The 25,429-nt window shown below is 36.7% G+C and overlaps 2 protein-coding genes across 2 annotated transcripts; both read right to left on the reverse strand.

Annotated features, from left to right (window-relative positions):
* Positions 1–2,286: 2,286 nt before the first annotated feature.
* Positions 2,287–16,722, reverse strand: LOC104219304 (uncharacterized). Its single transcript, XM_070168542.1, has 3 exons — positions 16,579–16,722; positions 2,924–3,665; positions 2,287–2,840 (listed from the first exon to the last, which is right to left on the reverse strand). Exons 2-3 carry the CDS (start codon positions 3,233–3,235, stop codon positions 2,379–2,381), a joined length of 774 nt encoding a protein of 257 aa, XP_070024643.1. The 5' UTR covers positions 3,236–3,665; positions 16,579–16,722; the 3' UTR covers positions 2,287–2,378.
* Positions 16,723–19,358: 2,636 nt separating this feature from the next.
* On the reverse strand, positions 19,359–25,154 carry LOC104212829 (disease resistance protein RPV1-like). The gene is made up of 5 exons (XM_009762186.2): positions 24,221–25,154; positions 22,310–23,417; positions 21,606–21,881; positions 20,441–21,496; positions 19,359–20,095 (listed from the first exon to the last, which is right to left on the reverse strand). Exons 1-5 carry the CDS (start codon positions 24,730–24,732, stop codon positions 19,637–19,639), a joined length of 3,411 nt encoding a protein of 1,136 aa, XP_009760488.1. The 5' UTR covers positions 24,733–25,154; the 3' UTR covers positions 19,359–19,636.
* Between the last annotated feature and the right edge of the window lie 275 nt (positions 25,155–25,429).

Consider the following 25,429-nt stretch of genomic DNA (forward strand, 5'->3'; position numbering starts at 1 on the left):
AAAACTTAAGGACTTCTTGTCCTTAAGATTTGAACCTGGAATTCAAAGTTAAGGACAGAAAGTCCTTAAGTTCTAAACTTTAATCTATAAGTTAAGGACCAGCTTTTGAATTTGATACTCAAACTTAAGGACTGCATGTCCTTAGCTTATGAATTTTGAATTCAAACTTAAGGACAAACAGTCCTTAAGTTTTAAACTTGAATCTATAAGTTAAGGACCAATTGTCCTTAGTTTTTGAACTTCTAATTCAAATTTAAGGACTGACTGTCATTAATTTTTCAGCATGAAAGGCTAAGTTCAGGATTAAATTCTAACTTGACATTTTCAAAATTTTCAGGGGACAAATTGATTTATATGCTGATGATAATAGTGTGAGGAAAAAACCATACAAATTGTATCATCAAAAAATCAGTAGCAAAATATTTTTCCTTGAGCTTTCAGATAGCAAATTTGTTCTTGATGATAAGGTTAGATAATTCACAAGGCATTTATTTTTTCTATTATTAATTTATCATTTTTTCATTATTTTATGACTGATTTGTTATTGATTTGTTTTATTTTTTGCCTTTTTATGAAGCATATTGACATTGCTCTCTATTAACTGAGAAAGAAGGAATGCTACCACTCTCGCGATCATCCTTTTCGATGCACAACTACTGATGTTCTTTTTGATAATTATATGGCACTTGTGTATAAAGATTTTAGTGAAGATGCTAGTGATGAGTTTTGGTGTGCTGGTGATAATCAGTTATTTCTGACACCATATGTGTGGGGGACAGCCGTAGATGTGGAATTGCATGGACTGAGGTTGACAAAATCTTTTTTCCATGTCGGCTTCCTTCAGAAGATGATAAAGCTATGACACACTTTCTGTTGGGAGTATTGGACTTGAATCAGAAAAAGATTGATGTATACGATTCCATATACAATGAGCCATATGAAGCAGGAATGAACTACATGCAAATGCATGCACGCATGATCCCCCATTTGCTAAAGTTCTCACAGTTTGACAAAAATCATAAGTCTTTTGGGAATGTCTTCAACAAATTTGATATACAGTGGCAAAGATCACCACACCAAACTGGATCATACGTGTTGTTATTTGTTATATTATTTATATGTACTTAAGATTTATTGTTTAATTCACTGCATATCTTACATTTCTCTTAGGACTGATTGTGGTGCATTCCTGATCAAATTTGCCGAGTTGCTGATGATTGGAAAGGACGTGCAGCAATTCCAACCCGAAGACATAAAAGACTTTCGAAAAGAACTTGCTGCAAATCTTTGGGCACATGGTGAATGGAAAAGAAATTCTGGTTATGATACTCCACCAGAAAATGTTGGTGATGATTATGAGAGTGAAAATGAAACATTCTGTCCAAAGGAGTTGTAAAGAAATTGTGGTGTTATTTTGTATAAAATTGCTGTAAAGGTGACATCTGAATTCTGCCAGTTTAGGATAGTTCTGAAATATTCTGTAAATTTGTGAAAAGGCACTTATATTTTGTTTTGTTGGCATAGCGTAATTTTTTGTAACAGCTATGCAAAATTACAATTTCAAAAGTTATGTCAAGGCATTTTGTTATTTATTTCGTTGTTTCTCTCAACTGTTGATTTGTCCATTGAGTTTGTTAGTATTTGTTCATGACTAAGTGTAAGTGAACTTCAAATTCAAAGTTAAGGACCAAATGTCCTTAACTTTTGAACTTGAAATTCAAAGTTAAGGACCGACAGTCCTTAAGTTTTGAACATGGGACTATAACTTAAGGACCTCATGTCCTTAACTTTTGAACTTGTATTTCAAACTTAAGTACTCCTATAGTTAATGAAAAACAGTCGTCAAGTTTTTAACATGGGACTATAACTTAAGGACCTCATGTCCTTAACTTTTGAACTTGAAATTCAAAGTTAAGGATAGATAGTCCTTAAGTTTTTAACATGGGACTATAACTTAAGGACCTCATGTCCTTAACTTTTGAACTTGAAATTCAAAGTTAAGGACAGACAGTCCTTACGTTTTTAACATGGGACTATAACTTAAGGACCTCATGTCCTTAACGTTTAAACTTAAAATTCAAAGTTAAGGACAGACAGTCCTTAAGTTTTTAACATAGGACTATAACTTAAGGACCTCATGTCCTTAACTTTTTAACTTGAAATTCAATGTTAAGGACGGACAGTCCTTAAGTTTTCAAAATTGCAAGTTGAACTTACTGACTCCTGTTAATAACTTTTAATTGTTGAACTCAAAAGAAATTAAAAGAACGTAACAAGATATAAATATTGAAAATCTAGGCATCCGCTCAAATTAGAATAATAATGAATACAATCTATAGCAAAAACTTAAAAGAGTCGATAAACATAAGTGTATATTTCTACTCTTCTCTATGCTTTCTTGAAAATGGATGGAGTGCCGGAGAATATATACAAGTTGTTCTATTATGACCAATTCTTCTGCAACGACCACATTTGAATGTTATTTTTGATGGCTCGGTAGCAGGAATATGCCTTTTCTTTTGCCTTCTACCTGGTGGCACTTTGAAATCTGGAGGTTTAACAATTTGTGACTTAACACTCTCTGGTACAATCCAAGAATCAGTATGTCCTACAGGATGTATTTGTCTTTCATATGTTTTCAGCCAAGATTCCTTTAAATACCAGTGCGAACAAAAGTCGGACTTCTTGATGTTTCTCTTCTCGATAGCTGCAATTGCATGTATGCATGGTAATTCATCAAGTTGAAATTTAAAACAATCACATGTTCTTTTGTTTAAGTCCACCAAGAAAGTTATTCCTTCTTCTTCAACTCTAGAACACCATGAATCAACAGGGAAGACCTTCAATATTGAAAAATTATAAGTGAGTACATTATGTTAAAAAATGTTAAAATCATAATATAAACATAAAACATAATACTTACGTTTAAAGTAAATGCTAAATCTATTCTTTTCTTCAATTCCTCCTCTACCCAACAAGAAACATCATAAAATGTTCCTTCTGCTTTCTTTCTTCTTTCATAAAACCAATGTTGTAGCTTCACTTGAATCAAATCCATCATTCTTAGTATAGGCAGCTCCCTTACTTCTAATAGCACTGAATTCATTGACTCAACTATGTTTGTTGTGAGCATGTCATATCTTCGTCGTGGACTACAAGAACGTGCCCATCTTTCTGGTGGCTCTTCCATCAAGTAGTCATAAGTTTTCTTATCTACATTTGCAATATCTGACATGTATATGTCAAATTCTTTACGCCTGTATACTCTTGCAGCACTTTGGAAAAGTTTTATGACCTCACTTTTACCTTTCTTCGCTTTAGGTTCTGCTCCAAATGATAGATGCAAATCCCATGATGGCTTTCAGGATATACCTTTACAATGCCATTTGCAATAGCTTGATGCCTGTCTGATAAAAAATCAAATTCTCACGGCTCCCAATTGCATTGCGAAGCTGACTAAAGTACCACTCATAGGAATTGTTGTTTTCAGATTTGCTATTCCAAAGGCTAATGGGAAAATTTGGTTATTTGCATCTTTTGAAACTGAAATCATTAAAACACCACGATATTTTGACTTCAAAAAAGTTGCATCAACAGCAATCACTGGTCTACAATGATTCCAACCAGCTATCGATGATCCATATGCATAAAACATATAAAGAAACCTGAAAATACAATATAAAACAAGGTTAAAATACCTGAAGTTTAGGACAGTCAGTCCTTAACTTACATTTATAAGTTATAAAGTTAAGGAATGTTGTCCTTAACTTTTAAATTCAAAGTTCAAAACTTAAGGACCGAAAGTCCTTAACTTTTAATTACAAGTTCAAAACTTAAGGATAGGCAGTCTTCAACTTCTGGTTACAACTCAAAAGTTAACAAGGCTAAAGATAGCATGTCCTAAATTGTTTACCTGTTGTTGTCGTCTATCTTTATGTTAGTATAAGTTCCCAGGTTCTTACTTGTCATCATATACAAGTACGAACACAATAATTCATAATTTTCTTCGGGACTTCCTCTTATTAAAGCGGAAGCATGTTGAATAGCACGCCACGCCTTGTGATATCCAATGTCTAGTCCATGCAATTTTTGCATCTCTGCCATGACAAAAGCTGGTGTAACTTCAAATCTTGGGTCCCGAAGATTATCGATAATGTAACCACTAATCAACTTTGAAGTAGCATGCCTTTGATCTGCTTTCCTAGTGTTAACAGAGCAGTCATGCTTTTTCTCAAGCTTTACTATCTTGAATAATGTTGAGTCTTTAATTCTGAAAGCACGCACACACCAACGACACCTATCATCATTGCATGTCAACGAATATCTTGTTGAGCTTGATCTAACAACTTTGAATTCAAAATGTCCTTTGATTGCTATATTGGAAAAAACAGTTAATTATGCTCTTCTTCTTGTCAAATATTGATCCGACTTTTATTTTATCCAAAGAAGCATTTTCTCTTAATATCGTAGTTGGGGATTCTTTTTGTTTCAAATTTGATCTTCGTCTAGTTATTTGAGTGCAGGTTTTGTCAGCAACTACTTCGATTATCGGTGCACTCTCTAAGACTTGAATACCTAAAGCTTGTTCGTTGTCAATCTCTATAATTCTTTGTCCTTCTACTTGAATAGAATCAAATGTTTGATGCACCTCTTCATTTAATGGTTGAGCTTCAACCATATCTACTTCAACTATCTGTTGGCATCGCTCTTGATTGTCATGTTGAGTTTTTGTGTTGGCATGTTCATTGCTTGTTGATGCAAAAACTCTTTCCGAAATATCAACTATGAAACGACAGCTCTTGAAGAGTGAATGAGTTTTTAGCAACTCTATACATGTGTGAAGATCTAAATCTTTGGATACAAGCATTCCTTTGCTTGTTCCAAGGTTGATATCAAACCATATCACTATTTCAAACTTTTCTCTATCCAATTCAATAAGCTCAAAAATCTGTTTAACGAAATCTTCAAACTGAATTGACTCAGGTGCTAGGAAAAGCTTTGTTTGATGATCAAGATATTTATAGTCAAGAGAATGGGAAACAAAGGACATACGCTATAAAGCAATCCTTGTAGAATTAAGAACAGGTGTACTGTAAGTGCAAGACCAAGATAAGGACTGCCTGTCCTTAACATTTAAACATGGAATTAAAAGTTAAGGACTGTCTATCCTTAACTTTTGAACCAAAAATTAAAACTTAAGGACTGCATGTCCTTAACTTTTGAACCAGAAATTAAAAGCTAAGGGTTGTCTGTCCTTTAACATTTAAACATATAATTAAAGTTAAGGACTGCCAATCCTTAACATTTAAACATGGAATTAAAAGTTAAGGACTGTCAGTCCTTAACATTTAAACATGGAATTAAAAGTTAAGGACTGCCAGTCCTTAACTTTTGAACCAGAAATTAAAAGCTAAGGACTGCCTGTCCTTTAACATTTAAACATGTAATTAAAGTTAAGGACTGACAGTCCTTAACATTTAAACATGGAATTAAAAGTTAAGGATGGCCAACCCTTAACTTTTGAACCAGAAATTAAAAGCTAATGACTGCCTGTCCTTTAACATTTAAACATGTAATTAAAGTTAAGGACTGCCAGTCCTTAACATTTAAACATGAAATTAAAAGTTAAGGACGGCCAACCCTTAACTTTTGAACCAGAAATTAAAAGCTAAGGACTGTCTGTCCTTTAACATTTAAACATGGAATTAAAAGTTAAGGACTGTCAGTCCTTAAGTTTTAAACATGGAATTAAAAGTTAAGGACTGTCAGTCCTTAACTTTTGAACCAGAAATTAAAAGCTAAGGGCTGTCTGTCCTTTAACATTTAAACATGTAATTAAAGTTAAGGACTGTCAGTCCTTAACATTTAAACATGGAATTAAAAGTTAAGGACTGTCATTCCTTAACATTCAAACATGAAATTAAAAGTTAAGGACTGTCAGTCCTTAACTTTTGAACCAGAAATTAAAAGCTAAGGACTGCCTGTCCTTTAACATTTAAACATGTAATTAAAGTTAAGGACTGCCAATCCTTAACATTTAAACATGGAATTAAAAGTTAAGGACTACCAGTCCTTAACTTTTGAATCAGAAATTAAAAGCTAAGGATTGCCTGTCCTTTAACATTTAAACATGGAATTAAAAATTAAGGATTGCTAGTCCTTAACATTTAAACATGTATTTAAAAGTTAAGGACTGACAGTCCTTAACATTTGAACCAGAAATTAAAACATACAATTTGAAACTCAAGCTACAGGACATTGTATACAGAAGAACAACAACAAAGTGAAGGACATTTTGTCCTTAATTTTTTTTATTCAATTTGCAAAATGAGGCCAGTAGAATCAAAGTTAAGGACATAGTGTTCTTATTTTTTTGAATTCAATTTCCAAAATGAAGACACTATGTCCGGAATACAGAATTATCATAGGAGGCGATGTCTATAAATTTATCAATACAGAAATTAAAAAAAATCAAATTCTTATCTAATATATAATCAAATCAATACAGATCTAAAAAAGTATAACTATAGCGAAATAAAAATCGATTGAAACACATGAAATTACAACTTACTGTTTATATATGTCATTTTTTTGGATTAGAATGCTGAATTTTTGACATCGGGAAGAGAAATGGTGGTTCGTCCTCAGTTGATCGCCACTGTGGTAACTGCTGCTGCTGCTCGCTTCTTCTCTTTGTGTAACTGTTGCTTGTGTTGATAGCGTAGGTATAAGTTATACCAGAAGGGTATTTTCGTCCAGTCAAGTATAAATTTTTTAAAGAAGTGGCTAAAGTCTAAATACATTAAAAACAGTGGCTTTAAAATAAAAGCCACTGCTTTTAGTGGCTATTTGTGTCGTTCGCCCCCAAAGAGATGCCTAACTCTGAAAGGACCATTTTTTTTAATTATGAATTTAGAATTTGAAGTTAGTGTTTAGAAGTAGATATTGTTTATTGTATCTGTCTACTTTGTATTCAGCTTCTTGCCCCCCAAGATTATTACAGGAGATGTTTCAGTTATCCTCCACTTATTTCCAAAATTGGTGCCAAAATAATCATAGGCACATCACACATGCCCTTTACAAATGTAATGGATCCCACAATAAATAAAATATACCTTTGGGATGTTGCCCGGCTATGCAAAAAGAATTGAAGAGCTTATGTATGCCACCACCGGGCTTATAATCAGGGGCGAAGCGATATTTACTTAAGAGTGCTCAATTGACCATCTTTTATTAAAAAATTACAATATATATAGCTAAAATATTATATTTTGAAGGTAAATAACATATAATAAAGACCCTTTATCGAGGAATTATTTTCACTTCTTTCAAGTTTAAATACCATTAGAGGAATTTCTGACTCCGTCCCGTCAAAAGAGATGAAGAGTGCAGTCTAACTCGTAATGCCGGTAGGAGCATTTGTATCTGAAAAATCTGAACAATGGAACGAGTCTAACAGCTTGTTTGGATGATTGTTAAATGTTAGGATTGTATCGTATTGTTATTTTAAATACAATGTTTGTTTTAAATGTTACTTAAATTTTATTGTACCGTATTGTTAAATCCGTTATTACGTTACGACGAAAAGTGCCACTTTATGGAACGAATGATTTGGTGTGATTGCGTCGTTTCCTTATTTTATTCTTCTCATTTTGTTCTTTTTTATTATTATAGAAAATCTTATTTTATCCTTTATTCTACCTTTTTATATAGTAATATTACCTCAAACCTTTACTTTTTCTTTATAATATTACAAGTTTATTCTTCATATTGTTGGTGCATGACTTCATGAAACGATGACAAACAATACAATCTATCCAAATATTATATATATCAAAACAATACGGTACAATATTATACGATCCATTATGAGACAATACATAACAACCATCCAAACAAGCTGTAAAATATTAAATCTGTCTCACCTACTTGCCTCCTTCCAAAAGGAGGGAGGACAAGTGTTTGAGAAAACAATTGTACATAGCAAATCATAATTCTTGTGAATTCAATCTTTTAAATGAGATCATTTACGTATCATAAACATTCACATATATTATCATAAACATGTAAACTCACATGCATTTGATAAATAGCACTCTGTTCCAATTTATGTGAATCTATTTAATTATATGTGAATCCATTTGATTGAGCACGGAGTTTTAAAAAGAAATTGAAGACACTTAAAACTTGTGATCATCAACAAACCATTACATTTGTGTGACTAACTTTTTTGAAATTTGTGGTGTTAAACATGCCTAAGTAATTATGTGACTAAAAGTTTCTCATTAAGGATAGTATTAGAAGTTGAAATTAAATTATTTTCAAATTTAAAAACGAGTCTTTCTTTTTTGAATGGTCCACAAAGGAAGTAGGTACTTTTGGGTCCACAAAAATTTAGGTCTACAAAACTGTGAGACAAAAAAGATGTCTCATACAACTAGTGTAAGTTGTATAAGATACAAAATAAAATTTTCCTTAGTTTGGATATTGTTGAGTCCGAAACCTTTTTAATCATTTTTTGGACAAAAACACTTTTGTACTACTTTAAAAAAAAAGTTACATAAATGAGTAAAACGCAGTATTATACTGCGAATTACTTTAACGGAAATTTTGTCGTTAAAGTAATTCGCAGTATAATACTGCGTTTTACTTAATAAATTATTTTTTTTGTAATTCGCAGTACTATACTGTTGAGACTATATTTTATTAAAGCTGTTCGCAGTATTATAAATGCAGTATTATACTGCGAACAGCTTCAATAAAATATAGCCCCTTCTTCTTCCTTGGACCATTAAACCGAAGAAAACCAAAAACCTTCGATTCTGTTGCACCCCCCCCCCCCCCCCCCCCCCCGCGTCAAACTTCAAAAAAAGAAATTTGGGACCCACCCATCACCTAAAGAGCAAGGAGTGTAGGTCCCACATACAAGACAAACTTTGGATTCCTTCTTTCGGGTGCAAAAATTCGATTTCAATCAAATTCATAAAACTTAAATCGAGGTATTTCAATTTTGTTTATGTCGAAACTCGTATAGTACATGCATATTTGTATTGTTTAATGTGTTTCCATGTTAATTTGTGTTATGTTTGTGTTTAAATTTGTATCTTATTTATACCCGGATTGATTTATTAGCTTTGGTACAAAAAATTGTTAAAATTTGATAAATTATTTGTATTGTTAAAAAATTAATATTATTTATTTTGTTTGTTGTTCATATTTGTATTTTATGTTAGTTGTTTTTATATGTAATAGTGACCTTTTAGCGTAGTAAAATAGATAGCCTTTTAGCGTAGTAAAATATAGAGCCTTTTAGTGTAGTAAAATATAGAGTCTGTTAGTGTTGTAAAATATAGAGCCTTTTAGCGTAGTAAAATGTAGAGCCTTTTAGTTTAAGTATGTAGTAACTGCAAACTCTATCCAATTACACTTTACAAAATTAATTATTAATTTATAACAATAAACTTACAAAAGTAACAAATTTCTATATGTTGTAAAATTAACTCAAATATCGAGCCTGGAACCCATACATAATTATTCAGTCCAATTTTAAACATAATTAATTATTTAATTTATTAAGCTAACAGGCACAATTCTAAAAATGTTGAAATTAACACGCATAATAATTAAGGATAACTCGGTGCTACCGGGCCTCAAATATCGAGCCTGGAACCCGTACATAATTATTCAGTCCAATTTTAAACATAATTAATTATTTAATTTATTAAGCTAGCACACACAATTGTAAAAATGATAAAATTGACACGCATAATAATTAAGGATAACTCGGTGCTACCGGGCCTTAAAAATCGAGCCTGGAACCCATACATAATTATTTAGTCCAATTGTAAACATAATTAGTTATTTAATTTATTAAGCTAGCACACACAATTCTAAAAATATTAAAATTGACACGAATAATAATTAAGGATAACTCGGTGCTACCGGGCCTCAAAAAATGAGCCTGGAACCCATACATAATTATTCAGTCCAATTGTAAACATAATTAATTATTTAATTTATTAAGCTAACTCACACAATTCTAAAAATGTTGAAATTGACACGCATAATAATTAAGGATAACTCGGTGCTACCGGGCCTTAAAAATCGAGCCTGGAACCCATACATAGTTATTCAGTCCAATTGTAAACATAATTAATTATTTAATTTATTAAGCTAACACACACAATTAATTTTGTTTAAATTAGAGTAGACGACATGGACTTTCCTCCGCCTGCGCATCCCGGACCTGCCGAGGATCAGCTACTAGTGTTGCAGGGCGACCATAGGTCCTTCTTTGTATGGGAGGGACAACTATTGATGCAGCCTCTCCGCCCCAGGAGACCTGACGATTTGTGGGAGTTCATCGGGGAGCATCCTTTCCATGCCCGTGTAGTCGCGCGCCTACAGGCTACGGGCTTCTATACGATTTTTGAGCTTGGACGGATGCAGCTTGATTGGTCTCTCATCACGGCCTTGGTAGAGCGATGGCGACTGGAGACACACACTTTTCACTTGCCCACTGGAGAGGCCACCATCACGCTGGAGGATGTTCAGGTTTTGTACGGGCTGCGCGTAGATGGACAGGCCGTAGCACTGCCCCAGTACATTAGATCCATGACGCGTGCACATTTTTTGGATATGATGGGGTATCTCACTGGTTATAGACCTCAGGGTGACGCTAGGGGCAGTCGCGTTGCTTTGTCAGCCATCAGAGATCATATGGCATTTTTGCACCCAGACATTACCGGCGAGACTGATGATCTCCACATTGAGAGGTACACGTGGTTGGCGCTGCTCCTGCTTTTCGGGTGTGTCTTGTTCCCGAACACTTCGGGAAGTAAAGTGAGTATGAGCTTTCTCCATCATCTTCAGTAGCTGGATGGTTTACCCCAGTACAGTTGGGGTGCTGTTGTTCTCGCATACCTATATAGGAGCATGTGCCGGGCGAGCATGGGCCCAGCGGTGGACATATGTGGTTTTCTGCCCCTCCTACAGGTGACAACATTTTCAAATACTCTGTTCATTTCTCCGAATTCTATATGGTCGAAATGACTCATAAATTTTACATCAACATTTTATCTTAGGTTTGGCCCTGGCAACAGATCATGCCATTGCAGCCACCTCTACCACCACTTGCGCCTGGTGAGGCTTATCCGTTTCTCCCTCTAGCTTCTAGGTGGATTCTTCGGCATGGGAACTACCGAGTGACAGATGCTCATCATAATCTCCCCCTTATCAGGGATGTGCTAGATATGCTGGTGGACGGACAGGTAGATATGTACCTACACTTACTTCTTTAAATTGAGTTGTGTTGCGCATACTCACTTTTTTGTTATTATTTGGCAGTTCATCTGGACGCCATACAGCGACGAGTTGGTAGCTCAGCTGCCCTTTTATTGCTCAGTCGATCGAATGCTTTGGAGCACCTATGTCCCGATGATCTTTTTCGATATGGTTGAGTATCACGCCACAGAGCGTGTGATTCGCTAGTTTCACCGTCCCCAGCCTATACCGAGGGATCCTGGATGGGTGGCTATACACTATCAGTGGGATGACCGTGCCAGGCTAGACGATATATATGGGATGGCTAGAGCAGCAGGTCCATATTTGGGAGGAGCAGTGAGCTGACCGTATTCCGCCAGCACCTACATTTACCCAGCAGGCCACTATTCATATGTATGCGTCATGGTACCGCTGTCACACCCGACTGATTATCGGGAACCCCATTCATGTACTTGGCGAGCGCTACAGACCATACGCCGGGAGACACGAGGCACTGGTATGTTTTTTGGCTTATTAATATCGTATAATTGTGATATTGCATTATTTAATTAATATTTTAAATATTTCACAGGCTATTGGGCATCATCACCTCTACCAGTTGGGACAGGAGATGCAGCAGCATACCGACATCCCTACAGTCGTTGACTATGGCCGGCGGGTGGCACAGTTGGCTCGTCGGACCCTGTTTCAGGCGAGAGATGCCGCGAGGTTGGACCACGAGGCTCAGTATGCGGCGCCAGATGACTACCATCGGGGTAGGGGTGTCCCACGAGGCAGGGGTTGGGCACGAGGGAGGGGTGCCCCATAAGGTAGGGGTGCCCCACGGGGTCGCGGGGGACGGCGAGGAGGTGGTCCCCAGCAAGGGGGCATTGAGGCACCTGTCGACCCACCTGTTGAGGGACATGATGAGGACTTTGGAGTTGTGGCGCTTGGAGATGATCAGCCGGGTTATATACCTCGGGAAGATGAGCCTTCCAGCAGTATGCCTTCGTACAGCCTTCAGTTATCTCTGCCAGCATCGCAGGTCACCCCGTCAAGAGCATCGATCACGGGTACATTCGACGGGGATGTATACCAGTACTTTGCATGCCCATCTACCGCAGCTGAGGATCGGCGCACCCGGGACGTGGATGGCGGGCACATGGTGAGTTATGCCTCATCCCCGGCGGTTGATGCGGATCTATCACAGCCGCAGGTATGTTTGTATTACTTTAAAATTTTAATTTGTTTTCTTTTCCTTAATGAGTTTCCATTAATTAATTTTTAACTTTCTTATGAAGGCATCGTCCCAGCCCATCTTTGAGGCCACTACATGCTTTGATGAGGACACCACTGATGCGTATATTCAGGAGGCCGACGAGACCACGGTGGGAAAATATTTTTTGACTTAACACGTACAATACAAATATACTTTGTCACATGCTAAGTTTAGTACTTGTTTTGTAGGTTGCTGATGGCCCGACGGCCTATTCTTCCGATCCTGCCAGTTGTGGTGTCGATGCTGCTGCACATCCTCACATAAAGAGGCAGCTTGATGATGATGATTCAGATAGTGTACCCGAGCGACAGGGGATGCGACTCAGGCCAGCAGCAGCACTGAAGCACACAGGCTGCGGGACTCACTGATTTACTTAGGTTTTTAGTTTGTGTAAATAGTGCATTATGTATATAATGATAACAATTATCTTTTAACAACATTTATATTTTAATTGCATTTGAACAACATTTTTATTTAAACAGTACACAAGAAACACAAACATTGCAAAACGTAGTACTATACTAGAACTAAAACCATCACTGCACAAAGGATAACAGTACACAGAAAAACAAACAATAGAACTAAAACCATCACTGCACAAAGGATAACTAAAACTAGCTTTTTTCACATGGTTTTCATCTTTTTTAGAACGACAAGACAACTCCATAAAACGTAGTACTATACTACGCTTTATGTGTTAAATTTTTCTGTAATAAACCAGCTTTTTTCACATGGTTTTCATCTTTTTCAGAACGACAAGCCAACTCCATAAAACGTAGTACTATACTACGCTTTATGTGTTAAATTTTTCTGCAATAAACCAGCTTTTTCACATGGTTTTCATCCTTTTCAAAACGATAAGACAACTCCATAAAACGTAGTACTATACTACGCTTTATGTATTTTGTCTCGCCTATAAATAACGGCATCATTATAGTTATTTTATGTGCTCAAAAATTAGTAAAAGCAAATATTTCATTAAAAGTAAGGTTTTTTTACTAAAAGCAAATATTTCATCAAATGGCTCAACCTCTTCGTGCACCAAAGTGCAACTGTGGAAAAGAATGCTCGATGCAAAATTGTTGGGACGATGGTGAAGTTGGACGCCGCTACTGGTGCTGTATGAACCAGTTATACAAGGTTCCCGGCGAACCTATTTGTGATTTTCAGGAATGGGTTGATGAACCATGTTATCAGGAATGCTACAGAGAACAACTGCAGTTTCTTCATAATATGTGTTTATGCCAACGGGAAACACAAAGAGAAAGCGATAGAATTATTGTAGAAATGAGGGCGAAACTGAAGGAGGTGGGAGAAGAAAAATGGAAAGCACAATAGGAATAAAAAGAAAAATATAAACGGGAACTTGCGGAGGTGAAGGCGAAACTGAAAGAGGTAGAAGAAGAAAAAGAACGAATGGAAGAACGATTTAAGTGGTTGGAGCGGAGAATAAATGGCAACCGGGACTAAACATTTGCTTGTATGTGCTTAGTGTATTTTTCATATTTCATGTATTTTTATTATGTTGTCATGTTATGTTTGTGTTTGTGCTGTAATAATGCTTTATTTTAATTGAAGTGCAAGTTAAGTTTAAGTGCTTGTGTTGTTATATGAAACTATCAAACCACGCTTTACATATTACATTTCCTACAATTAAACAGCTTTTTCTTCACTCATTTCAAATTGTGGAACATAATTTTATTTGATATATATTGCAACATACACAAGTAAAAACATGTATTACAAAAAACAATACCAAAATAAAAGACTAGGGGTATCCTTGATAGTTGGGTACATTCGACGAACTTGCACCAGGAGCCGGATTACCACCGCCACGCACACCACCTGAAAGACATTTACGACGGTCGTTCCCTGTTTGCGAGCATATGCCACATTTACGCGCATAAACGGTGTCACCAACATCCATTTGGTTCCGTATACGCGTTCTCTTTTGCACTTGCAGCTTGCACAAATAGTCCTTGTTACATACCATCTTAAAAGGTTCCGGCAGCCAATAATGCTCAGCACCTAATGGCTGCAACTTCCCACTATACGTGTCTATGTATGCAACAACATTGTATTGCCTATCAATATAGTTTGTTGCCCCATATCCAACTTGTTGAAAGCACTTCAACGCATGTGCGCACGACATGTGGTAGATGGTCCATTTCCCACATGAACATAACCTTCTATTTTCATTCACCGTCTGTAGATTATTCCCACGGTGTCCGCGGATAGCGATCTTAACTTCAAAAATACCCCGTTCATGATCGTACTGAAGAAATGAATGTCACTGTGCTCGCCTCCTGGACCTTTCAAATCTTCTCATGGGTATTGGCATAAATTGAACACCCCTGTCCATCAATGCTGATGCAGCTGCATGTCTTTCAACAAACCTCTCCGCACTCTGTTTGAATGTCATGCGGACCATGGTAGTGACAGGCAGTCCACAGGCAGACTTCAACAAGTCGTTGAATGACTCTGACACGTTTGTAGTGAGGGCTCCCCATCGTCTGCCGCCATCAGCATGCAATGTCCACATGTGAAGCTCATGCCCCATCAACCAAGTATAGGCTCGTGGTTCTAATTGCCGGATCGCTTCCATGCGCCTCATGAATTTGCACTGCTGGTGCTCAGTTGCAGCCAGCCACATTAAGTCATGCAATGACTTGTCAGGATATTTCTTCTGGAAATTGGCCTTCAGGTGACGCACACAGTAACGGTGGTATGCATATGGTTCCTGCCATTCAGGCAAGTGACGTACAGAACTTAAAATACCACCATGCCGATCAGATATTAGACAAATACATGAACGCTGTTTGACAACGTGCTGCTTCAAGTGGTTCAAAAAAATCGTCCATGTCTCTTCACTTTCGTTGGCACATATGGCAAAAGCTAGTGGAAATATTTGCCCGTTGGCATCTACTGCGACTGCAATCAAAAGCTTAATATCATACTTTCCATAGACATGAGTACCGTCTATGGAAATAACAGGACGACAATGCATAAAACCATCAATTGCTGGTTTAAATGACCATAACACATAGTTGAAAATATATTCGGGTCTGTCCGGACTCCGCTCACGCCTCCATTCAACAACAATCCCGGGGTTAAAGTGTTGCAGTGCGGCCATGTACCTGGGCAAATTTGAAAAAGACTTATCCCAGTTGCCATAAATAAGTTCAAAGGCACGTTTGCGATCGAGATATGCCTTTCTTTTGGTTATAGTACAACCATACTCCTGGTGGACGGCTGTAATACACTCTTTAATCTTGAACCTAATGGACACTTCCAAATATGGAATCAAGATAAGAGAAATCAAGTCCACATCCAAGTTGAAGTGATTCTCATTGTATGTGTCCATTTCACATCTGTGCTCGCTAATAAATTTACCCACTTTCCACAAACCTGATTTCTTCTTGGTGGCACGCAACATCCAGTGACAACCCATAAAGTCTCTACGACATACAACCTTGTATTTCTCCATAGTTGACTCACTTACCGTCATCTCACGACACTCTCTTATACTGTAGATTTTTACAGCCCTAATTAGGCGAGCTTTATCGGGGAAATACATGCTCTTTGTCAGAACAGCTGGTCTAGACTCATCCCACATCGCTGATCGAAATTCATCATCATCCCTTGTGAGGGCATCCACGTTCGGCATGCTTGGCAAATTATCAAGGTAGGGAATATTCCGCTCATGAAATGGCACGTGGGACTCGTACACTCTTGGTCTAGCTGGAGGTGGAGGAACATGCTCCCTCGTCAACTCAGGTTCAACGTTCACTTCCTCCTCATCATCACCCTCATCATGGAAGGGTGTGTCATCCCCAGACTCATCCGCATTGTTGTCATAATCACTATCATCTTCCTGACTCTACGCATCTGCCAAATCACGAGTAAATACGTCGTCTATGGGCAACTGTGTGAGGTCAGGAGCTTCAAGAAGCTCGTTTTCACTGCACATAAAGAACAAAATGATAAGTTACCCAACTAGATAAATACTTTAGATATAGCTATATCACTTTACTTACAAGTCGTACTGTCTTGACGTTTCATGATGGATATTTTCTTGTTGGTGATGACTCCCAGATGGACCACCATGGTCCAATACTCCAGAACTACGCATATTCCAACTAGGGGCAGGGTCATAACTTGTAAAATATATCCGGACGGTACCCCCTATGAAAAATATGAGTGTTAATACAAATCCAATTAAAACATAAATTAAACATCGCTAAAGCGTAGTAAAATTGAAGTTTACCAGCCGCCCAGTCGTCTTGTTGATTATCTAAAGTCGAAAAATTATTTTGTGGATGTTCATTCGCCGGTGGTGACAAGTTTAAATCAAGACAAGCTCTTTCATCACTAATCTGTCCGGCAAAAACTGCTCCAGAATAACCACCCGATGATTGGGGGTTATTCCTACTATGCACACCCTCATTATTAGGAACGTCTTCCACCTTGACGTACATTTCCAATAATTTTATTACAATAAATTCCCTATATTCATCCGAAATCAGCAAAAAATCTCTAAGAGTTTCATCATCCTCGATGTTAAACTCAGAATAATAAGCAAACCCCTGCGGAGTCACTTAATACGGAAATCTACCGGTTATTTTAAGGTTAACCGAACGCCTCCTCTCATTCATTTTTTATGTAACAACGATACCAATTTATCGTACTCCATAGTAAACAGCAATTTAACATGACATTGTGGAGGTGAGCTATACCTCACAGAGTTATTCTCCAACACAACCTCACCCCCCAATATAGTGGAACCCTTATTTTTGCCACTTCAGACATTGTAAAAAAATAATTGAAGAAGAAGAGAGAAGTATGAACGTAAGTTTGAAATAAAGTATTGAATGAATTTTTATAAAATTGAAACGCCTTTAAATAAGGCAAGTCCGACGTTGGGGTGTAGAATTTTTCTATGTAAAACGCAATACAATACTACATTTTATGTATTGAATTATTGTTATGTCAGTTCATTATTGGTGGGGGCAAAAACCAGAGTACAACGCAATTACTTAATGTAAAACGCATTATTATACTGCGTTTTACAAATGTATCTTAGTAAAACGCAGTATAGTACTACGAATTACAAAAATAAATAATTTATTAAGTAAAACACAGTACTATACTGCGAATTACATTAACGGCAAAATTTCCATTAAAGTAATTCGCAGTATAATACTGCGTTTTACTCATTTATGTAACTTTTTTTTTAAAGTAGTACAAAAATGTTTTTTGTCCAAAAAATGATTAAAAAGGTTTCGGACTCGGTTTATATAAACCGGAACGAAATGAGTATTTAAGAGAGGTTTTGAAAGCCATAACACTTACCTGTAGGTCTAAAGCATGTCCACTCTTACACCGGGGAAATTCCTATTAGAAGCCAGCATTCCATCATATGTACATTATGATGTCCAATCAATACCCACGGGATCGACTATGGAATAGTGTCAAGTGGTAGTACAATACTGTCAAAACTAGATTGCTAACAATATCCAAACTAAGGAAAATTTTATTTTGTATCTTATACAACTTACACTAGTTGTATGAGACATTTTTTGTCTCACAGTTTTGTAGACTCGAATTTTTGTGGACCAAGAAATGTAAGATTGAGGCCCACAAATTTGTGAGAAAAAAAAAAGCCGCGCACAACAACTAATGTCCGTTGTGTGAGGCATTCAATAAAATTTCTCCCAAACTAACCCCAAACATCAGCTAGATATGCTAGCAAGGATAATCATAAATGAAAAAGCCTAAAGGCTAATTTTAGAAATAGATAGCACATAAACAACTAGGTAGCATGATCTGGTTTTATTGCCTGCAATTAGGAGTGGCAAGCGGGCGGGCGGGTCGGATATGATTCGGGTGGAAAACAGGTAATGAAAATACGGATAAATTATCCAACCCGACCCATATTTAATGCGGATAAAAAACGGACTAACCAGCGGATAATATGGGTAACCATATTATCCGTGACTTCTTGCATATGATTACTTTTGAGAGAATTTTTAGCTAGCGTTTGGACATAAATTTAGTTGAAACTTGAAAAAATAATTTTTGAAGTAGTTTTGAAAAATAATTTTTGGAAGTTGAAATTATGTTTGGACATGCATTTTATTTGAAAAACAATTGATGTTTTGTGAGTGGGAGAACAAGTTTCACCCAAAATCCCCTAAACTAGATTTTGGGAACTTGAAAAATAATTTGAGAAATTTTTCAAAAATATATCATTAATCTATGAACAAACAATGTTTTCAAAAAAGATTTGAAAAAACGTTGCCAAAATGTATGGCCAAACGGAGCCTTAGTCTCCCTAACTTGAGTAACCTCCAATTTGAGGTTTTACAAATGTAAAAGTTAGACCCATTGGCTACCCATTGATTATCCATTTTCTAAATGGTTAATATGGTTCTCATCCATATTTGACCCGTTTTTAAAAAGTTCATTATCCAACCCATTTTTTAGTGGATAATATGGGTAGTTAACTGTTTTTCTTTGAACCATTTTGCCACCCCTACTTGCGACCAACATTGTGTTATAAAGACAAACACATACATCTCATTCCCTTCAGTATCATTAACCCTTTTAAATTTTAGACACACTCATCTACAGACAGAACTCCTACTTATTAACAAAATAAATAAATGTTCATCCTAATGATTCTTTTTTCTTCTTGTGCATTTTTTTTGGGGGGGGGGGGGGGTGGTGTTGTGGTTTGATCCATATTGGTAATACCGGTTCTAATCTAACGTATGAAACCTCAAAAGTAATCAGTAGATCAGTAAAAGAAACCAAATTATCAAATGTCAATAATGTGAAGCTTCTATATGAATCAAGTGTCACATTTATGAGAGATCTCCTATAAACATTAACAGCCAAAAATATGCAGGATACTGCGATAAGTGTGACAAAGAACCAATCAGTAATTTAGTTGACGGGATGTAACAATTTTTAAAAGCAGAACGAAAACATGTCGATTGTACCAAAATCAAAGAACACAAGAGAAGATGACCATCACACCTGAAATTGCAGAAACCAGCCTTAACTTCTCGTTCACAAGCCCGTGTTGCGATTCTAAAGAAAACCAGGAGAACTCACAGACAAAGAATGAACCTGGCCATTCTTGTCTTTGTACAACAGATGAACTCCACATTTCTTAACAAAATCTTCAGTTGGAAAGTCATAGCATTCAATAAGAATGCTCATCATTTCTCTGCCTTTAACTGGACATTTGAAGTAATTTGGTGGTATGTAATGGATGGACGAATTTTCTGCAAAGGATATGGTCGTCCACAGACGATGGTTAAACTCAACGCCATTTGTTTGATTGACAATGGTGGCTTTAGGATAAACATTTTTAGTTTCATCCACTGTTCCATAAACAACCCAAAGGAACATGCCCAAGAATGTACTCTCCCCCTGTAGAGGCATATTGAAGCACATTGAACATCCATCTACTTTGTAGCTAAACCAATTCGGAACATTGCTGTTGCAAAGCCCTAGTTGGAGCTCACTACCATGTTCATAATGGGCCTGTTTCATGCCAATCAATGATAAGTAATACAATAAGATAGATTAAATACAAGAATGACCCATACTATTTCAAAAAGTTTCCGGTAAAAGGTGCACTAAGTTCCCGCTATGTGCGGAGTCCGGGAAGCGCCGGACCACAAGGGTCTATTGTAAGCAACCTTACCACCCTACATTTCTGCAAAAAGGTTGTTTCTACAGCTCGAACCTATGACCTCCTGGTCACATTACATCAACTTTACTAATTACGCCAGTTATAAGTAATACAATAAAATAGATTAAACACAAGAATGAACCAAAATGTTTATAGGAAGGGGGGGGGGGAGAGGAGGAGAATTATATACTTACTTTGAAGAAGTTTTCAGTGAAAGGATTTTTGAGAGCCTTGCAATTGAATAAGTTGATGTAGCGTATGGAATGAAGGTTGTCCAAGCCCCGAATCTCTATCAATCTTTCGCAATGACTAAGTTCCAAGTTCTTCAATTTACTCAAGTTAGATACATCGAGTAGTCTTCCAAAACTCTTGCAGCTCCATAAGCTTAGTCGTCTGACAGAATCAAGGTTCTCCAAGCCTTGAATCTCCATCAACATTTCACAACGACACAAGTCCAGTTCCTCCAACCTTTTCAAGCCTGACAAATTTGGAAGTCTCTCTAATGACTTGCACTTATAAGCTCTGATATTCTGAAGAGTGGGAGGAATTTCAGGAATACTTTTAAGATTCGGACATTCGCTTAAATTCAGATACTTTAGACTGGAAAGGTCACAAAGGTTGAAAGGTATAGCACGAAACTTATTTTTGCTAAAACATAGATTCTGTAAAGATGATAAGCTCGCAAGAGAAAAAGGAATATCATCTTCAGTCATATTCCAGTTCTCAATTTGTAAAACTTTTAAAGCACTTAAATTTGAAAATGAAGAAGGTAAATATCCCACTCTACTAAGGCTTCTTTTTGGTTGCAACCAAGTTGAGAATATGTCTGAAAATTTGGATTGTCTTTTCAATAGGAAGTCCTGTGATAGCAATAGCATCTCCAAGTTCTTTAAATGTCCAACAGAACCAGGTAATCTTGTGATAGCTGTTGCAACTGCACTCAATTCTTTCAGACGTTCCAACTTTCCCAAATCGTCAGGCAATTCTTCTAGTTTTGAGCAGCCATAGAGATATAAGATTTCAAGTGATTTTAACTCACAGATTCTTCGTGGGAGTTCTCGTAGGTTCATACAATTAGCTACGTCTAAAATACGAAGTCTCTTCAATTCTCCAATTGTTGAATCCAATCCCATCAAATTTGAGCAATAACCAAATGATAACTTCTCAAGACTATGTAAACCAACGAACTCTGGGGATTTCTTGAGATTCTCACAACTGTAGAATACCAACATCTTCAAACACTTGAAATACTGATTCCCAAAAGTAGAACACAAGTAAGAATGATAGTAATAAGATTTCTTCTTTGTTTAATTTACTATAAAAAGATCAGAAATTCAGTACTCAGAAGACATGCCAAACCTTTAATGGCGCTTGGGATTCCTTGAAATTGCCAAAACTCATGTTGAGAATGACAAGATTCTCCAGACAAAAGTCAGATGGCAAGCATTTCAAAGGGCAATAGTGCCAATGCAAATATTTTAGTGACTTTGGTAGATACTGAAAACTTCCATATAACTGCAAATGATTGATGCGTAGGAGTCTTAACTTGGCCATTTTTTCAAATGCTTTTGTACTAAAAGGTACATCCTTCAATGCTGAAGATTCAAGGACTATTCCTTCAACTGCTTTTGTGCCCTGTAGCAAGGAACAAAAAAAAACCTTGGTGACTATAAATCAGACAATAAGAAAATCAGGACAAAATCCTAACAACATTAACATACTAATGGCGTCTATGGGAAGAGAATTATTGAGAAAGGAACAACTAGTGGCGGAGGCCGGACTTCTTGGTTCAAAAAGAAAAAAAGAAGTTAAAAAGATTGTAGCTAGTGAGACTTGAACCTATGACCTTACAAAGGTTTTGAAACCCGTTAACCACTAAGCTATGCTTTTGGGCTGTGTCAAGGAGATTCAAAACTTAATATATAGAGGTAAAAAATAGATTTTGCCTTATATATACAGTGTAATTTTTCGGCGAAGGGGGTTCGGACGAACCCCCTTCCGCCCTCCTAAATCCGTCCCTAGGAACAACCTCTATAAAGTAGCTGAAGGGAATAGTATGATACCTTGTGTCCTATTAATACATCAGAAATGTCTTTAGGGCACCATAATCTGCTACGCTTCCCCGGGTTATCGGGTGATTCCCTATGAACAATTTCTCGTCCCATATCCCGGATCAAATTATGCACATTCAAATTCTTATTTTCATCGATTGCTAACAAAGATTTGTCAATCAATTCGCAAATTTCAACCTCAGGGTAAAAACCGCATGCTGTGAATATACCTACGACCTCACTCTTCTGGACTTTGAAGCAGAAACAAGCAATATCAAGGAAAACAGCTTTTGTAAAATCATCAGGAAGTCCATCAAAGCTTATTCTGAGTTTTTCATGAATATTGTTAGAAGGAATCGTCTTTAATTTCTCCAAGGCATTTTTCCATTCTTCGATCTTTTTATCAGACAAATAAGCGCCCAAAACTTGAAGAGCTAATGGAACTCCTGCACAGTAAGTTACAATACCTTCCACAAGCATACTATAGTCTTCAGCCGGTGGTGCATTTCTAAAGGCGTGTAAAGTGAAGAGTTGTAAAGAGCTTTCGTGATCCAATTTCATGGCTTCATATTGCTCATTCAATTGTAGTTCTTTGAGCAAATGCTTGTCTCGGGTTGTTATAACAACTCTACTACCCGGGCGAAGCCAATCACGTTCTCCAAGTAATGCATTTAACTGGCATTGATCGTCCAAATCATCAAGGACTATGAAAACCTTTTTCTGCCAAATCCCTTCTTTGATCAATGTAATACCCTCATCCACATTGTGCACTTTGATCTTTCTCCTAAGAATCGTTCGAAGAAGTTGCTCTTGTAAATGAACTAATGCATTATGTCTTTCAGAAGCCTCTGATTTCACATTTTCAAGAAAGCAACTTGCCTCAAAATGCTGAAGAACTTGGTTAAACACAGCTTTTGCAAGAGTTGTTTTGCCAATTCCACCCATGCCGTGAATCCCAATCACACGAACATCATCACAACCTCCTTTGAACAATAACTTCTCTATTTGATTAACACGGGGAAAAAGTGCCACAGGGTACTTGGTAACATAGAGGGGTGTTCGAGATTTGACTTCCTGTAAGACCTCCTCAATAATAATATGGATAAATTTGGATTCAAACCTGCAAGTGAAGCAAAGCATCATTTTTGTTTCTTTAGTGAAAACAAAATCATCCAACTATAGCTTTTTCATTCAGAAAATAAAGTGCACCACAATAGCGTCATTATCTCCCTGTTGGAGTGCCATGTCATATTAAAAACTCATTTTTTATTGATATGACCCATTTAACTACATGAGAGCCTGATCCAGTAACTTCTTTCCACTTTTTTAGGGATCAAATAAATGAAATGCGCCTTCAACCTTTCTTAAATAGTCGCTGATCATACAAGAAGTTCATTGCCATCTGATCATCGCATCCCAAAATTGTTGAAGAAGGCCGTACTGAACTGGACATTCTAACAGCTAATTAAAAGCTTCCGATTTTTCATCATTCTCTGGTCGCCCCTGTCCAGCTGAACTGGACATTCCGAAGTTTGTTGCTAGACATGAATATGGGACTACCGTTTGTGAGAAGTAAAGTGTTCTGCTTGGCTGCCACAATAGTACTCTTGTTCAAACCACATAGGAGTGCTTGTAGAGGACTATGAGAAACTATATCAAGAGGAGCTGATTGCAACAAAATTTCAGAATGTCCAGTTCGGTTGGACAAGGTCAGTTTAACATGGTATTAGATCAGATAGAGAGACGTCCAGAGTTCAATTCTCAGTGTCACACATTATCAAAAGGAATTTCCATAGGCTTTGCCCATAGTTTTAGATGAGATACTCAGAGTTAAACATGTTTCCCCCTTCCCCAAAAAAGGAGATGAAAATCTATATACAATGTCACAAAAAGAAACGAGATTATAATAGAAGGAAATATTACCCTTCAGCAACATGCTTGAGATCCCATCCTGATAAATTACCAACTCTACTGAGTGCAGCTCTCCATAGTTGAATGTTTTGCTCTGATTGAGAACATGTTCCATGCCTTTCAAAGGCTTCAGCGAAAATTCCTGTTTGTTTACGCACATCAGAAGGGTCAATATCATAGAATATAGGAAGAACTAACCGTTTGGAATTCTTTTTGAGCTCAAGGATATGTAGAAGCTCATTAAGACACCTTCTAGATGAGGCATAGTTTTTGGAAAGAACAATAATAAAAATGATTGATCCTTCAATTGCATTCATGACTACTTCAGAGGAAACATGTCCCCCCTCATCATCAGTTCTGAATGTATTGACCCCAACTTGGCAGAGTGTTAAGTATAGTTGATCTGCAAAGTATTTTGAAGTATCACCACCTCTACAACTCAAGAAGACATCATATTTCCAAGGGCGAAGTGCAAGCGAAGGCTGAGAATTAGACGATTGATCTTTGCCTTTCTGATCAGCCATGTACCGAAGTTGGAGTAAATAAACTTGTTCTGATGCAAATTGCAAGATAGTTTTTGATACAGAGACAACTCTATAACTAAAAGTGCCTCAAAATGATGACTTCAGTTTCTCAACTATTGTATTGAGTACAAGTAACTTTACTAAGAAAAGAATCACCTACTATTTTTGAAGCTCTCTTGAATTTAAAGGATCTCTCGTGATTTACATTCATTTAACTGTTAGACACAACCCCTTATAAGCTTTTCATTTTTCAATTATAACCTGCTTCTTTTGTCCCTTCTTTCATTCTCCTTATTTAATTAATTGCTTAACTATCTTCCTTTTAGTAGTGGTATATGACTAATTAGGTTGGTAAACTTGGTCTTTCTGGTTGATTAAATTAAGAAAGATGTTCCAATTTTTTAAAGTGATTATTCTTGACTGTGTTGGAGACCTCAAGCTAAGTTGCTCTAACATGGGTACGGGTCTCCGATACGGGCGCAGATCTAGAGGTCGAATCCTTTAAGATGAAACTTTTAAGATTCAGAGATATGGATCCTAGAACCGACACGGATGCAGGAATTCGGCTAAAAATAATTTAAAAATAAAATTAAATATATCTCTAAATTATTTGGAGTAGTTACCTATAAGCTATAACTTGTTAAATGTGAATTTCTTCTTCATTCGTGTTTTTGCAACTGTTCTCTTACTTTACATA

The sequence above is a fragment of the Nicotiana sylvestris genome, chromosome 3, assembly GCF_000393655.2.
Source record: "Nicotiana sylvestris chromosome 3, ASM39365v2, whole genome shotgun sequence".
Classification (NCBI taxonomy): domain Eukaryota; kingdom Viridiplantae; phylum Streptophyta; class Magnoliopsida; order Solanales; family Solanaceae; genus Nicotiana; species Nicotiana sylvestris.

Coding starts and splice junctions, on each gene's coding strand:
- LOC104219304 (XM_070168542.1), bottom strand. CDS start 3,235: ATGTCAGATATTGCAAATGTAGATAAGAAAACTTATGACTACTTGATG. Junction 2,841..2,923: donor ATTTAGCATTTACTTTAAAC/GTAAGTATTATG, acceptor TCAATATTGAAG/GTCTTCCCTGTTGATTCATG.
- LOC104212829 (XM_009762186.2), bottom strand. CDS start 24,732: ATGGCTGATCAGAAAGGCAAAGATCAATCGTCTAATTCTCAGCCTTCG. Junction 23,418..24,220: donor CTCAAGCATGTTGCTGAAGG/GTAATATTTCCT, acceptor CTTCACTTGCAG/GTTTGAATCCAAATTTATCC. Junction 21,882..22,309: donor ATGTATTAATAGGACACAAG/GTATCATACTAT, acceptor TCCTTGCTACAG/GGCACAAAAGCAGTTGAAGG.